This window comes from Dryobates pubescens, chromosome 5, assembly GCF_014839835.1.
Source record: "Dryobates pubescens isolate bDryPub1 chromosome 5, bDryPub1.pri, whole genome shotgun sequence".
Lineage (NCBI taxonomy): Eukaryota > Metazoa > Chordata > Aves > Piciformes > Picidae > Dryobates > Dryobates pubescens.
This window is the reverse complement of record NC_071616.1, coordinates 31,118,332-31,133,124: the sequence shown is the minus strand read 5'-3', so window position 1 is coordinate 31,133,124 and position 14,793 is coordinate 31,118,332. Positions and strand designations below refer to the sequence as shown.

Genomic DNA, 14,793 nt, shown 5'->3' with positions numbered 1-14,793 from the left:
GGGAAAAGGTATTTCACTGCTTTGTTTCTATTTGTTTTTCACCTGCTGGACAAGAAAAGACTTCTCCCCAGTCTCAGGAATCTGCAACTAAGTTAACAGAAAATGCATTTTCAGCAACATAATAGTATTGCAAATTGTCACAGTAGCAGGAAAGCCGTGGCAAAAGTCAGCTGGCCTCTGGCAGCCACTACATCTGGAAAAAGTACTTACTTGGGGGTTAGGAGGGGGAGAGTTGGGTTAAGAACTTCTCTGGAAGGAGGGGGGAAAAAATAGCAGTAATGGCAAAAGCTAATGAATGAATAATTGGAGCACATTACAAGAAAAAACTTCTTTCTCCCCTCCCCAGTCTTAAAATGTACAGAGGGCCGAAACAAAGATCCCCCTGCTGCCTCCCTTTTTCAGAGCCCACCAATGCAAAACTCGTTCCAATAATCTATTTTTTCCTTAAGCACTCAGCTCCTGCCCCAGCCCCACCAAGACCAGATGAAGATGGCACTACCTTTATGAAAGCTGCAGTTACCCACACTGATGGGTTTGTTTCCTGCAAAAGAAGAATTCATCTTACAAAAGACCATGAATTACCTTCATCCTCTAGTTTAAAATACCTGTTAAGTAGGCACAACTAGCCTTCCTGTAAGAATGCAGAACAACATGAATCAGACACCTCTTACAGCACTGGAACGAACATGACATGGTGTCTTTTACAAAGCCAGGGAAGTTGGAGGTTGGGTTGGGTTGCTTTGGGTGGGGGGGGGTTGTCTTTAAAGAAACTTTCAAGTGACTAAGCAAGACATTGTACCAGTAAGGGCAAAATCCCTTTGTCAGGTCTTGATGTTATCCCAAAAGCAGCTACAGAAACTCAGGAAATTCCTATTTTGGCTTTTGGAAGAGAAACCCAAACAGACTGAGCAATAGGAACAAAGTGCCTCTCATGTCCCAAACCTAACCATCCTCTAGCAGGTGAAACGTACCTTCCTCTCTGGAGAGATTCAAGACCCTCCTGAATGTGTTCCTGTGTGATCTGGTCTAGGTGACCCTGCTCTGGCAGGAGGGTTGGACTGGATAAGCTTTCAAGGTCCCTTCCAACCCCTAACATTATGTGATTCTGTGAAACATCAGCCCAGCTATTTGTGCACAGATTTTATAGTAGAAGTCCAGTTCAGCTGGCTAAGTGGCACCTTCAGTCAAATATTCCCTTATTTTGTAATGGTTTATTACAGGAGAAAAATCAAGAACTTCACTAATTTATTTCTACTCCTATGTACTCATTGTCCTGAATTACATTCACCTTCCCTGACTTAACCATACCTGTATTTGGGGACCTAAGGCAAGGAAGCACCAAAGGAAAACTGAGCTCACGAATGACTTGAATTGCCCTCTGCAGACACCTGTCTCCTCTAATTAAACAGAACACAAGCTACAGCATTAATGTCTGGCATATTAAATGTAGTGCACATCTGGGCACAGAACCAAGAACTGATGAATAATGTTTCAATAGGAAAGAAATGAAAGAGGCAGTATTTGATACAGCTTGGTTAGGAGGAGTTTTCTAGAGTACAGTATTTCTTTGGGTTGCTTTTTTTTCCTTTGTTTGTTTTAGTTTTTGTTTAAAGAGAATGCATTTAAGCCCAGATGCAGAGGAAACTGAAATATGGATAAATTAGAAGAGGCCTATTAAAACAACCTATGGGGTTTTTTATGTGGGAAACCTGAGCTCTCAGTACTATAACAGCCAATTTTATCTTTATAGTGTTTTCTGTGTAGCCACACTGCAACAGTGGTTAATCTGTGTTGGCTGCTGTACTTCAACACTAAATAGCTGTCCCATAGGCATGGGGGTGGAAAGAGCAGTGAATGGAAGCAGCTGCATCTTCCCCAAAACAGCAAACAAGGTTGTGTGAAGCCTTTCCTCAAGCACTCCAGTGCTCACGACCAGCCACTGAACGCTTCCCAACTGAAACAAGATGTTTGCCAGAAAGCGGCATGACTCCCCACCTACCACTCCCCCTGCTGCTTCTTTGGTCCTGCATATTAGGAGTGTTCCTTCCTCTTCTTCCTTTTCTCCAGGTTTACATTTACTGGTTAATTGGTACTGTTTCATCCTAGATTCCATGATTTCAAAATGAAGCTGCCTGTTGTCACTGTGCTCAGACCTTACCGCTCTTGTTGGTTTGTTTTACACTTGGTGGGGGGAAGAGAACATGTTCCATACCCGTGCAAAGATTTCTTTCATTTTTTTTGCCCCCCAAACAAAAAGTGAATTGGTTGGATTGCTGGTTTAACAGTTAACAAAAATGCCAAGGTTATGACTGGTGTCCTGTTGGTAATCTGAGAAAGGTAAGGTGAGTGGTTACCCGTTCCAGCATCAAGTAGTAGACTGGAGAAAACTCCCCATCAAAACCATCTGCTAATTTTTAGTTAATTTTGAAGGACTTTGGCAAGGAAATCTATTGTGGCTTTTATGCATGATCTGCACCTAAACTCTTCATTTTTTTCTGAAATGAGACATGCAGAGTTTAAGTCTGAAGTCAAAGTTAACTGACAAAGTTAACTGACTTTGGCTGGAGAGAGCCAAAGAAACGGTCTTGGTGTAACCACATCACAGTGACTGGTATAGAGAATGCAAGGCAGGCTTTGGCAAGTTCATGTGCTTATCCACATGAGCAAAAATCCAATGGCTCTATATGGACAGCAGAGCAGATGACAAGGAAACATGAAAACCACCCATGGGAACAAGAGTTTGCAAATGCAGTACAGATAAGTGATGTAAAAAGTCACGGATGTGGCAAGTTTTGTGACTCTGTTCCTTCCCTTTCTGCAGAGCCCATGGGATGATTCACTCTGTCCAAAGCACTGACAAGACCTTTGTCAACATCTCATGCTAATAGAATATTTAAAAAAGGTTAAGGCTTTTCACAACTGTGACACTGATAATGAAGCAGGGAAAAATGCCACCTTGCTGCTGCAAGAAATGTATCTGAAACCAAGATCTTTCCCTTGTCACACTACTACACCATGCACAGCAAGTCCCCTAAGGGGCTCCACAAGAGTCAAGTCCATGCCTAGAGTGAAGTCCATGTTCAAGTGGAGACTTGAGCACTGCTGGGTGCAAGCCAGAAAGCAGGTGCGGTGGTGCACAGAGAGATGCTCAGGGCATGCTGAAAGAAGGGCACTGTTTGCCTTGGCAAACCTGCAAATCTAACAGTGGGGTTTAGGCAGCAGCTGAGAAAAATGGATCATGGCTTTAAACCATGCTATGAATGCCATGGAAGTCCTGCTCCTAGTACTCAAGGCCTTCCTTTTGATCTGCTTTCCAGATCCAGGAGATAACTTGTCTGCAATGTGTCTGCTTTCTGATGGTACAATTCCAGGACAGCATCAACCAGACTTGTGTGATGTTCAGGTGCTCTGAAATTAATCCTGCTAATAGTGAAACACTGCTACTGAGCAAAGTCGGAAGTTACTCTGAACAAGTGCTTTCCTTCATCTCTCACCAAGTAATAAAGGAAACTCTATATCCTGAAATCCTTTCCTTATCTTCAGTTTTACATCACCTCTTGCCTTCCCTATCAAAATCAGAAAGTCATATACAACAATTACCTCCTTGAGAATAAAAAAAAGATAAGACTTAAAGTCTAAATGATTCAATACACTTGGCTGATCTGTTCTTCCTAGCCTAAACTCAACTGTGTTGTACAGTTTCTGCACTATGGCAATTTTCAGTTCTAAATGTGTTTACTTTCAATTTTTGTTTGCTGCTAGAAGCTGGATTTTCCTTCTCTCGTTTTTCTAAGCACACTTAAATAGCTTTCAAGGGCACATTTCTATTAAGTGAAATGTCATTTTGCTTTTACTGAAGCAGTTTTCTATTTATTAAAAAAAAAAATCACTGACTTTAAAGGTCCCAATGATGTATGTTTGCCACTAGACAATTAATCTAGAGAACAAAATCAATTATGAGTGAATAAATTATACAAAGAACCTTCCCCTCCCCTTCCTTGGTTCTTTATAATCACACAAAAAAGAAAAAGCTTTCTCCAGCTTCACACAGAGCCCTCCTGCCCAGATTTTTTCCAAACAAAAGGCTGTTACTAGTCCCTCCACATTCCAGCTTCTTCCCTGGCATAACCTACTGGGCTATGTCATGTTGCTTCTGCTGAGTAACCAGTGAGCTCCCACAGCCTACAGAAATTGACAGTCCCTTCCTATATAGGTTTGCTTGAAGCTTGCGTGGCAACAATTAGCAAGTTACTTCAGTAATATTTAATGTAAACATCAAATGAGGCACAGTAACAAGCACCATCACAGACAGAAAGACCAAAAATAGCACAAAGCTGCCATGTTTAACCATGCTTACAGCCAGCTGTTCTCTTCAGCAGAGAACTACGCCTTGTCCTAGAAAATACGCTCCAAATCATCCTCCAGAAGAAAGCTGCAACTGAGGCTCTACTTCACTCCTCAGCATTAATGACCCTTCCCAGCAGGCTGGCCTGAGCGGTGTGCCAGGGAAAACACTAGCTACCAATACTGGCTGCAGTACAAGAAACAAGGCTGCTAGGTGTGGTTTTTAAAGAGCTCCTCAGCTTCCAGGTCCCATCCCTGTCCTTTACAGCAGCAGCGAGGTTTGGAAGAGAGGGAAGAAGCACAGAGATCTGGAGGCTCAGACGTTCACACTGCAGGGACCAGCCTTGCACTGCCAAGGGCAGCCCTGTGGCAATTCTCTTATCAGCTTCTGACTGGTACTTCACTGCTGGTGTGGCATTTGAAGCTCCTCAGGGCAAAAGCACCCACAACAAATTACCAGTGGAGAGGCACAGCGTTAATGAAGGGGATAGCAAGGAGGAAAGGACATGAACAAGGACAGGGACCCAAGGAACAAACCTCTTTCATTGGGTGATCACAGGGTGGGGGGACACTGATTTTGAGGAGAAAATTCAGAGAAACAGAAAACCTCAACTTCTATCTGGAAGTCTGCCAGGACAGACTATGAGGGAGCTCTGAACAGCCATCCTGCTCAAACCCATGAAAGGCAACTTTAAAACAGAGACCAGACAAACCTCTCTTCAAGTCAGGAAGCCCTGCACAGATGTGTTTAACAAGGGCTAGAATCACAGCTATAGAATAGCATACTGCAACTGATTTCTCTGAGCTAGGCAAGACATGTAAAACAGACAGGCAAAAACGTTTTAAGATAGATAAGGTCTAATCTCAATTCTCATCTGCAATTCCCCTAAAGTATGAAATGCTACCAGCAATATCTCCCTGTACACTCAACAACCAAATTCACAGCTTTTTCTCCTGCAGAACAGCAGCTGTATGACTGGCAAGACTTTCCTGAGAACCTTCACACCAAAACAGCTGGTAATTGTTTAGTTCATTGACTTTGTTACAATAACTATTCATTATGGCATGGTATATAAAATATATTATCTAAGACCACTGGGTAACTACTGTTGTATGGCATGCAACAAGCATTTTTAGACCTAGCAGACTACATAAGTCTGTTAAATTTTCTCCCCCTTCTCTTCTACAGCCAAGCCCTCCCATTCCCTCTATAACCACCACACATACAAAATGCTTACAAGAAGAGATGAGCCTTATTTGTTACTTTAATCTGGCATATGAGAATGCAAGAGGTGAATAGTATCAAAGCTAACAAATACCACTGTTAAACCAGTGCTGACTTGCACAGAGAAAAAGAGCTTTGCCCTTACAGCAGAATGGCACTATGACAGCAGCGCTCCTAGCCAGTGACTGCTGTTCCCTTCTGCGTTGCATGAACGTTCACTGCACCGATTAAAGAACAGGTTCAGGGTGTAATGCATCTATACAACATGACTTAGACAAAGTTGATGAAATCTTCCTCACTTGTACCCAAATCACAGCTTCGTTCAGGTTTTCATGATCACTGCACTCTTTTGTTCAACCTAGAGCCGCAGTTACATTGCAGGACAGAATAAATGCACTTAACGCTAGTGGTGACAGCAGGTCCATTTAAAGAAGCATATGACTGGACATTTTTTACATTTGGAAGAGAAATCCAAGTGGAGACCTCCCCCAGCTAGTCCTAACTCTGTTAAAAAATTGAATTGTACAAAATATAATGCTTGGAAATTTTATATTCTCTCTGAAAACCCCCTATGATGCTGAGAAAATAAAATAAATTCATATTGCTATGAAATTCTATTTTTGCAACTGGTGACATCCCAAGCTTTATCCATTATGAAGACTACAAAATCCTCACTCTAGTCCACATTTCCAGCACAGAGGCTAAGAGCCCAATTAAGTAACACAGCAATAATCTCTCTTCCACTGAGAATATGTTTATTCACAAGGCAAGAATTTGAGTTAGAATTTTAGGTTGTGGGCAAGGCACTCGCAAAGTGAGCAAACGTGGTTTTGCTCACAGAACTAATTTAATGTTTAAGTGCAACAAAAACACTAAATTAGCCATGAAGATCATGCATATCCAATGGCCTTCACCAGACATGACTGTGACCCAGGCCTCTAAACACAGAAATATTTAAGTCCTAAGAAATTAGCTCTATTCTGCTTCACCAGATGATGTTCCTTTTGACCAGTCATAGAAATATAATTGCCATTATAATAACTAAACATTTATTAAAATACTATATATTTAAGAGTTAATATATGGTTTCTTTCAGTAATAAAATATGGAACACCCCCTTTACCCCCCCCCCCCCCCCTTTTTTTTCTCATGATATCCAGACCCCAAAACTTAAAGAAGAAACATTCATGCTGAAAACAGATCAATGTACAGCACTAGGTCAGAAATAACATATCTTGATTAAAACTCCAGGATCTTACTGTGAATCTGTACATTGATTAACCATTCACTTTTTCCTTTTATCCACACACTTCATTTTCAACATCTGGCAGTGAGTGAAATACAAACCCAGATTATCCAACACTGAAGCAAACCTAAGAGCCTCAGTGTCTCTCTTGCAGTCTATCCTTCTGACAGGCTCTAGATACTTGTCTTCCAGAGACAGGTTGCTCTGTGTCTGAAATCAGCACCATTTCTTACGCATGCAGGGCACAGTAGAATGTCACATTGCAATCCTGGGTATTTCATGCCTGGTAATTCATGCAGGGTCCTCTTTGCAAGTCTCCATGTCTCTCTCAATGAGGCATATGCACACATTTCCAAACAAATAAGCTGTTGTTTTTGGAAAGAGATGAAATAGTAAATACAAAACACTACAATATTAAAAGAACTGTCTAACACTCACAATTTCCATTAAAAGTATAATTCTCTGAATACACATCTCAGCATATTTAGATTTATTGAATCTTAAGCATTTATATTAAGATCTGTGCTGTTCATTTTGTTGCAAATATTCATTTATTTATACAAAACACAGAATAACAAGAACACAGATAAAACCCCCAAAGATTCTGAACTTCAGCTTTAGACTGTCCAAGTCCACTGCTCTGTACTTTCTAACCAACAAAAAAGATACATACCTGCAGTCATCCCCTCCAGCACTGACCACGTATCTGTCTCCACTTGTAAATCGAATATTAGTTAAGTGGGCAGAGTGGCCTAAAAATCGTTTGTGTTTTGCCTGGAGAAAAAACAAACAAAACCAAAACAACAAACCAAAAATCAACAACAAAATGAGGAAGTCTGAATACTTTCTATTACTCTAAACCAAATAAGGCATGCATATTTTTATCTGCCTTCTTACTGCATCACATATTTGTATCATTCAGAATGTTCTATAGGTTTTCAAACGTGACAGATCACTACTATTGAGCTGCAATGCAGATCAAATTGTCAGCAAATGAGACAGCACCTGCAAACTGGGAGCAATGCTCAAGCTAACTCAATAAAATGACATGTATCTTGTCACATTATCAACCTCTAGATTTTGTGTATAATCCTAACACTGGAAAAAAAATTCGTATTAAGTGTGTAAACAGTTTACACTGTGCTGTCCCAAACCCTGAAAATTAACAGTGCTAGCGTCTGCAAAAAATCTATAAACTCTTCATCCATGGAAATACACAGATGGAACTAGAATTACCAGGTATATTGGTAAACAGTACAGCTGGTTGTCTGTCAAACAGACAATAGAGATGTGGAAAAATAGAACAAAGGACTTTGAGGGTTTCAGTATGAAGATGCAGCCTGGCAGACAGTATTAACACCTGCGAGAGCTATTCCAGAAAACAGAAAATTTTGAGGTGAAGCAAGCTTACCAGACGACAGAGCTGAAGGTACACAGATGCATTTAAAAGCTACAAATTTAGAAAAGGAAATATTTCCACTGTATATCTTCTAGAAAAAAACCAAAAACCCAACACAAGACCATAATATCAACAGTAGTGCAAAACCCAAGTTCTTACAAATTTTTCAGGACACGGAAAGTCAAACAATTTGACCATGCCAAAGTCATCGCCTGTTACAAGATTGATTCCCGAGTGAGAGACACAGGCACAGTTGACATCAGCTTTTTCTGCATGCCTGGACCAGATTCCAATTACTTCATCCCCTAGGACACTGAAACAGAAAAGCAAGAGATTCTTTTGAAGGCTGCAGCAGTAACAACAAAGTAAGGAAACAGCAAGCAACTCTCATAACTGGGTTTACAAAAGGGTGGGTAATTTTTGTATTTTCTCTTCACACATACACATCTGTTGCAGGTTTCACTCTGCAATTAATTTTTTTGTATCATCCCATAGCTGCTTATGAAACTCATGCAGTGACAGAAGTCCCCAAAATAACACAGCCTGTGACAACACTAAGAAGCAGAGGTGAAATCAGTAGTATTAATACTGTCCAGTGAGGCATTAGGAACATTAAAACTGGTATGTTTTCATTGTAACGATGCTTTGTTGGTTCTGTAACATTTTCATATCAATTAGAGTCAAAGGTTTCCTGAGTATGGTGAACCTTCCTCACTTGTAAGAGAGAGAGATACTGTCTTTAACGAGAAACATCATAAGATTCCAAAACAGACATTTCAATGAAATTTCCTTTGCAAAGCCTCTAGAAGAGCTGCTTTTCTACTCAGCTCTGCTCATGATGTACGTGCATACTTTTAAGAATGCACAGGAACAAGCCCTTCATATTATAATTTGTTAAGAACTGAATGATTTGGGAACTTTTCTGTGACTCTTTCCATCCACATCAGAGCACGGTACACTACATTAAAAAGCCAATGCTTTACTTCAGACACCCTCAATTGGTTTGGAAAGCACCAGTTTGGGGTTTTTTTGTATCAAAGAGAGAGAAAAATAAAAGGATTACACAAACATAAACCAGAAAGCTAGCAAAGTGAGTTTTTCAGACCACTCTTAGTCATGGCTTGCAGCGAATAGTCAGGATTGCTCAAAGCAGCTCATAGGTGGAAATTTTTCAAGTACTTATTTAACGTGACAGAGATTGGAGTCAATACACACGACCAGTGTGATCGAGTATTGTTCCTTTATTGTTCCAGTATCGTAGGACTATAGTACGAGCATAGCACAGTAAAGTAAAGCAAAGAAGAATGGAAAGGAAAGGAAAGTGCGTATCAGGGGAACTTCTACAACTTACATAAACTCAGAGAGCCTCGTTGGCATGGCTTCATTGGTTCCCACGAGTGACCACACATCGCACTATTATAGATTACTGGTCCAACTACTAATGACACGTGAGGTTGTTGATGCAGGTGCATGTCCTGTTGTGCCAAGATAACTTGCTGTGTTGATAGCTACCAGTGTCCTGTTTTAGTTACATGCTGCAGGCACAGCACTGTTTTGCTACGCTGCTAGCGGGCTCTGCACTTACACTGAGCATGGCCTACCACCATGTCAGGCTCTAGGCCTACACTGCCAGATTGCTCACACTGCTCATCGCTGGCATTGCCACACTTATTCTCACTTTTTGTCTGAAGGTGCTAATCAGGCTGACTACTGAAGGCAGGCAAAGGAGCCCAAAAAAGGCCTAGAAAATCAGATGTGCATGGAACATAAAATAAATGATTTAAATGTGAGATACAAATAAAAAATGGTATAATTCTTCACATAATGCCTAAGTCTACTTTGAATGAAATATAGTAACTTTAACATACTTTAAAGAACTGTTGTATACCTTTTACTATTCAAATGTTATAATAACTGTAATACCATTAGATACCATAAGTATACTACTGTAAATAAAACTTGAATTATCAGTCTTACATGATCTTTACACTCTTTGATATCTATTAATTTTCTCTGTATTCTTACACCCAAATCACTATTTTGAAGCAAACAGCACAGTATTCCAGGACATTTGCACAGTGCAACAAGGAACTACTGAGGTTGGTAGAGATGTACCAAAGGAAGCCAGAGTTACACAGTGAGTAGGAAGACACATGAGAGAGGTGAGTTTTTATCATCAGATGTCCTCACTGGTCAAACAGCTCATGTTCTACTGAGGATTCTGCTCTGTACTGTCATCTTCTGTACTGTACTTACCTGATCTGTTGCTGGAGCAGATGGGTGCACTAAATGAAAATACCTGACTGAAGGGATGAATTATGCTTTTAAACAGTAGGTGCTTCTCCTGGAAGTTACAAGTGTTTTAACAGGTGTCAATGTGTGGATTGTTTACCTTGTCCACGTAGCCCATGTTATTCTGTCAATCAAAGCCTGGTCCACAAGCTGCTTTCCTGAAGGCACTTCATAGACTTGCCTTTTGTAAGACCCGGTAGAGACCTTTGAGATTAACACAGAGCATTCAGAATACATGAACTTTAATTCTGAAGGGCTTTGAAAAGCATTTTCTTGATAGGTTATCTTCTAGTCTACAAGTAACAGCTATTAATAAAACTTGCCCAACAAGTTGAAAATTCTCCAAAATCTACACAAGCATAAAGCAACAGAAAGAAGCATAAGAAATCCTAAATTTAAAACTATTTAATAAAAAAATAATTGGAACACCTCATATTCTGCCCATATTAATTCTCTCTACTTTGTGTTAGTATGTGTGTGTATAAATAAGGCAAAATAAACTTATCTTTAGAACTGACACAAAGGTGCTCCTCTCAGACTGATCTGATAATCACAGAACGACTTAGGTCGGAAGGGACCTTAGAGATTGTGACCGTTTGATACTGTGCCTTTAAGAAAGGGGCACACTGGCTAAATGTTTGTAAAATATTTTGGTAGTCTAAACGAATTTCATTGGTAGGATTGTGGGAGGTGAGGTTAGACCCAGGAGAGCTGGGACTTTCTCTCAGTCTTCCTTCCTTCGCTGTCCCTCTCGGCTGGATCTGCTTCTGGGATTCTGGCCAACTAAGATAAGATACTAACTCCTGTGCCAGGCCTTTCTTCCTTTCCTGCCCTGTTAACCGTCCACATCTCTTTTCTACCTCTTTTGGGGGAGAAGGGAGGTAGGGGGGTGAAGGGGGCACAGGGGGAAGCCCCCTCTGTGGGGGGGCTGGTTTCTGGTTGAGTTCATTTGCTGTATATTCCTGTGTATATTGTAAAATACCTGTATTTGTTGTGTTACATATAATCTGTTTCCTTGTAAAATATAATCTCACTTCTCCGACTGGGTTTAGCCGTGGTCTCTTTCTCAGTGGGGGAGGGAAAGCAGAGCCTTTCCTTTCAAACCACCACAGAGATCATCTACTCCAACCTCCCCAATATGGGCAGGGATGCCTCACAACTAGATTCAGCTGCTCAAGGCCTCAATCAGAGAGGATGTTTTTGTGAGGGGCTCATACTAAGGAGCAGGTACTGTAAGGAATTTCTAAGATAATCCTTTGTATTTACTGCTTAATTCTTTTCATTACCTATGTATCATTTATCTGCTTGGAAAGGACCTAACATTTCTAACATTTATGCCTTGCCAATTCTATTAGATGTTGCTGTATGAAATGTAAATCAAGAGATAAGAGACATTTACTCCTCCTCTGAGATGTGAGCAAAATATAGAAAGCAAAGTGTGCCGCCTTTATTGTGATTTTAACAAATGTCTTGATCCCTGGTGCTGGGAGTTTTAACACTATGATTTTGATGCGAAGCAATGTGCAGTGCTACCATTCTGACATGACAAAAAGAATTCGCAGGTCTCTGGAGCTTAGAGAATGACAGACTGTACTCCCTTCTCTTTTAAGATATCAGCTTCAAGAGGTAAATGGGCAGAGAGACACATTACAGAGATTTTGGAATGTATTTCTCATTTCTATGCATATTTCTTCTAGTTAGTATCCAAGATAACTATTTCTGTCATCCACTTATCACTACAACAAAGTAACAACAATAACCTACTACAACATTTCATCAGAAAATTGAGCAGTTGTGAAGGGAGAATACTTGCAGACTATCTGTCATGAGTATGCTTTCCACTGAAAAATAAACAATTAACTGATACCTGAAGATAAGAGCTATCTGCAGAGAAGTCCATCTGGATCACAAAACTTGGGATATCTTTGCAATAGCTGACTCGATTTAGTGTGGGACCAAGTGTCAAGTCATAAAAGTCCACTGCATTTTCACTGGAACCAACAGCCAGGTAACGAGAATCTGGGCTAAACCTGAAGAGATAAAAGGGTTTTTTTGAACATAGTTGCCATAACAGATTCTAATATTTGAGAAGCAAGGTTAAACTTGTCTATCAAGAGGGAGGAAGAGTATTTTCTCTCATAAGGAAGATAACTTTTGAAGCAAAATTTTCAGGGAATGTATATGCAGTAGAAAGTGCTAATTTTGGCACAGTTGTCCCATGTAAGTGAACTGGGAACATCTCTGGAATAACTGTTCATTATCTGATGACTGACTCTTTAATGCTATTCTTGCAAGGCTCCAAACTAGAAAAATTAAATGCTGTAAATGAAGAAATGACCTTCTAGATGAAATGTCCTGAATAAAAATACATGAAATGAAACCTTTTATCTGCTCAGTGTATCTCTGTACAGTGGTTTCTTCCCTCCAGTTTTCCCTTCTAGTCTTGAAATTAAGTAGCTTCCTGAGCTGAACACATTCCCCACAGCCCTTTTTGCATTAATAGGGAAGTTTCTTTATTTTTATTGTATCCAAGACATACTTTGGGACAGCGTTCTGATCCCAGCAACCCCCTAAACATTGAGCAGGGCTCTCCTGCCTTCCTGCAGTAAAGTCCCCATTTGCTCTGTCTCTCCCACTCATCCCACTTTGCTCTCCAGAAGTTTTTTCTTAGCTGATCATGATCAATTTATCTCAGAGGAACAGTCTTGTCCTCCACTCAAGAACAGAAGCAAAATTTTACTTCTGCTAAATCACATCTAACAAAACACAACAAAGAGCAAACTAACAGAGAGGCAACACCGTTGTCTCTCACAATTCAGTCTTCATCTGTAAACTTCTGATCTCATTTTACTTCCTACACATCAGCTCATCCTGCTCCTTTTCACATGTAGTCGTCTGCCTCTTGACTGGGATGGTCTCTTCCCATTGTCCATTTGCTTCCCCATTCACCCTTCATTTTAACCAACCCGTGGCAGTATTATCTGACACTGCCCCTACTGTATTGCCTGTTTTTTTAACTGATTGCTATCTCTTATCTTCATGTGCCTCCTCCTTCTTTTTTATTCTTGCTATCAGAATAATCACAGGAACTCCACAATTCACCCATCAATTTCAACTCTCTGAAACACCATTGCAATTCTCCTCAGAACATGAAATCTTATTTTTAAACATCAAAATAATACAGGTTTCTAGAATACTACAACAGACCATGGCATTATATTTTCTGACCTGATATCTTGAATAGCCGATCTTCTGTCCCTTTTTTTCCCCCAAATTTTTAGAGAGGTCACAAGCAAGATAATAAATTCTCCATTTTTCATGCCAATAGCTACCATATCACCTTCTGGGCTGTAGCAAACAGTACGAGCTGCATGCCCTAAGCTGACTTTGTTCAGCATCTTCTGTGAAGAAATAAAAATCCAGAAGAGTAAGTGTTTCTATTTGCTCATGTTTCAAAAGCAGCTTATCACAGAATCACAGAATGTTAGGGGCTGGAAGGGACCTCAGAACATCATCCAGTCCAATGCTCCTGCCAGAGCAGGATCACCTAGAGTAGATCTCGCAGGAACGCATCCAGGTGGGTTTTGAGTGTCTCCAGCTCCCCTGGGCAGCCTGTGTTCTGTCACCTTCACAGGAAAAAATTTTTTCCTCACGTTTCCATGGAACTTCCTATGCCTCAACTTCTACCCATTACCCCTTATCCTGTCACTGGGCATCACCAAGAAGAGCCTGACTCCGTCTTCTTGGCACTTACCCTTTACATATTTATAAGCATTAATGAGGTCACCCCTTAGTCTCCTCCTCTCCAAGCTGAAGAACCCCAGCTCCCTCAGTCTCTCCTCATAAGGAAGATGTTCCACTCCCTTAACCATTTTTGCGGCTCTGCACTGGACTCTTTCAAGCAGTTCCTTGAGGTCCTTCTTGAGCTGACTAGCCCAGTACACAATATTCCAGGTCCAGGACACAATATTCCAGGTGCAGCCTCTACCAGAGTAGAGGGGGAGGAGAACACCACACCCCTTCCAATACACCCCAAGATAGCACTGGCCTCCTTGGCCACAAGAGCACACTGCTGGCTGGTGGTCAGCCTTCCATCCACTAGGATTCCCAGGTCCTTTTCCCTGTCATTGGTCTCCAACAGATCAGATCCGAACCTGTACTGATATATGGGGTTTTCTTTCCCAGGTGCAAGACTCTACACTTGCCCTTGTTGAATTTCATTAATTTTCTTATGCTAACAGTTTGCCACTACCATATGGACTATTTCCAAAACATATCCAAAAAAAA

General features: G+C 40.7%; 1 protein-coding gene across 3 annotated transcripts in view; it reads right to left on the bottom strand.

Moving 5' to 3' along the window:
* Nucleotides 1-6,707: 6,707 nt before the first annotated feature.
* EML5 (EMAP like 5) overlaps nt 6,708-14,793 on the bottom strand; it is a 94,681-nt gene continuing 86,595 nt past the window's right edge. For 2 of the 3 annotated variants that reach the window (XM_054161933.1, XM_054161935.1), the window contains 6 exons: nt 13,735-13,907; nt 12,374-12,536; nt 10,607-10,710; nt 8,374-8,527; nt 7,489-7,589; nt 6,708-7,180 (listed from right to left, as the gene is read on the bottom strand). In XM_054161933.1, coding sequence (XP_054017908.1) covers nt 7,144-7,180; nt 7,489-7,589; nt 8,374-8,527; nt 10,607-10,710; nt 12,374-12,536; nt 13,735-13,907 — 732 coding nt within the window. In that variant the 3' untranslated portion in view covers nt 6,708-7,143. The remainder of the gene's footprint in view (nt 7,181-7,488; nt 7,590-8,373; nt 8,528-10,606; nt 10,711-12,373; nt 12,537-13,734; nt 13,908-14,793) is intronic. The other variant, XM_054161934.1, reaches the window with a different exon arrangement.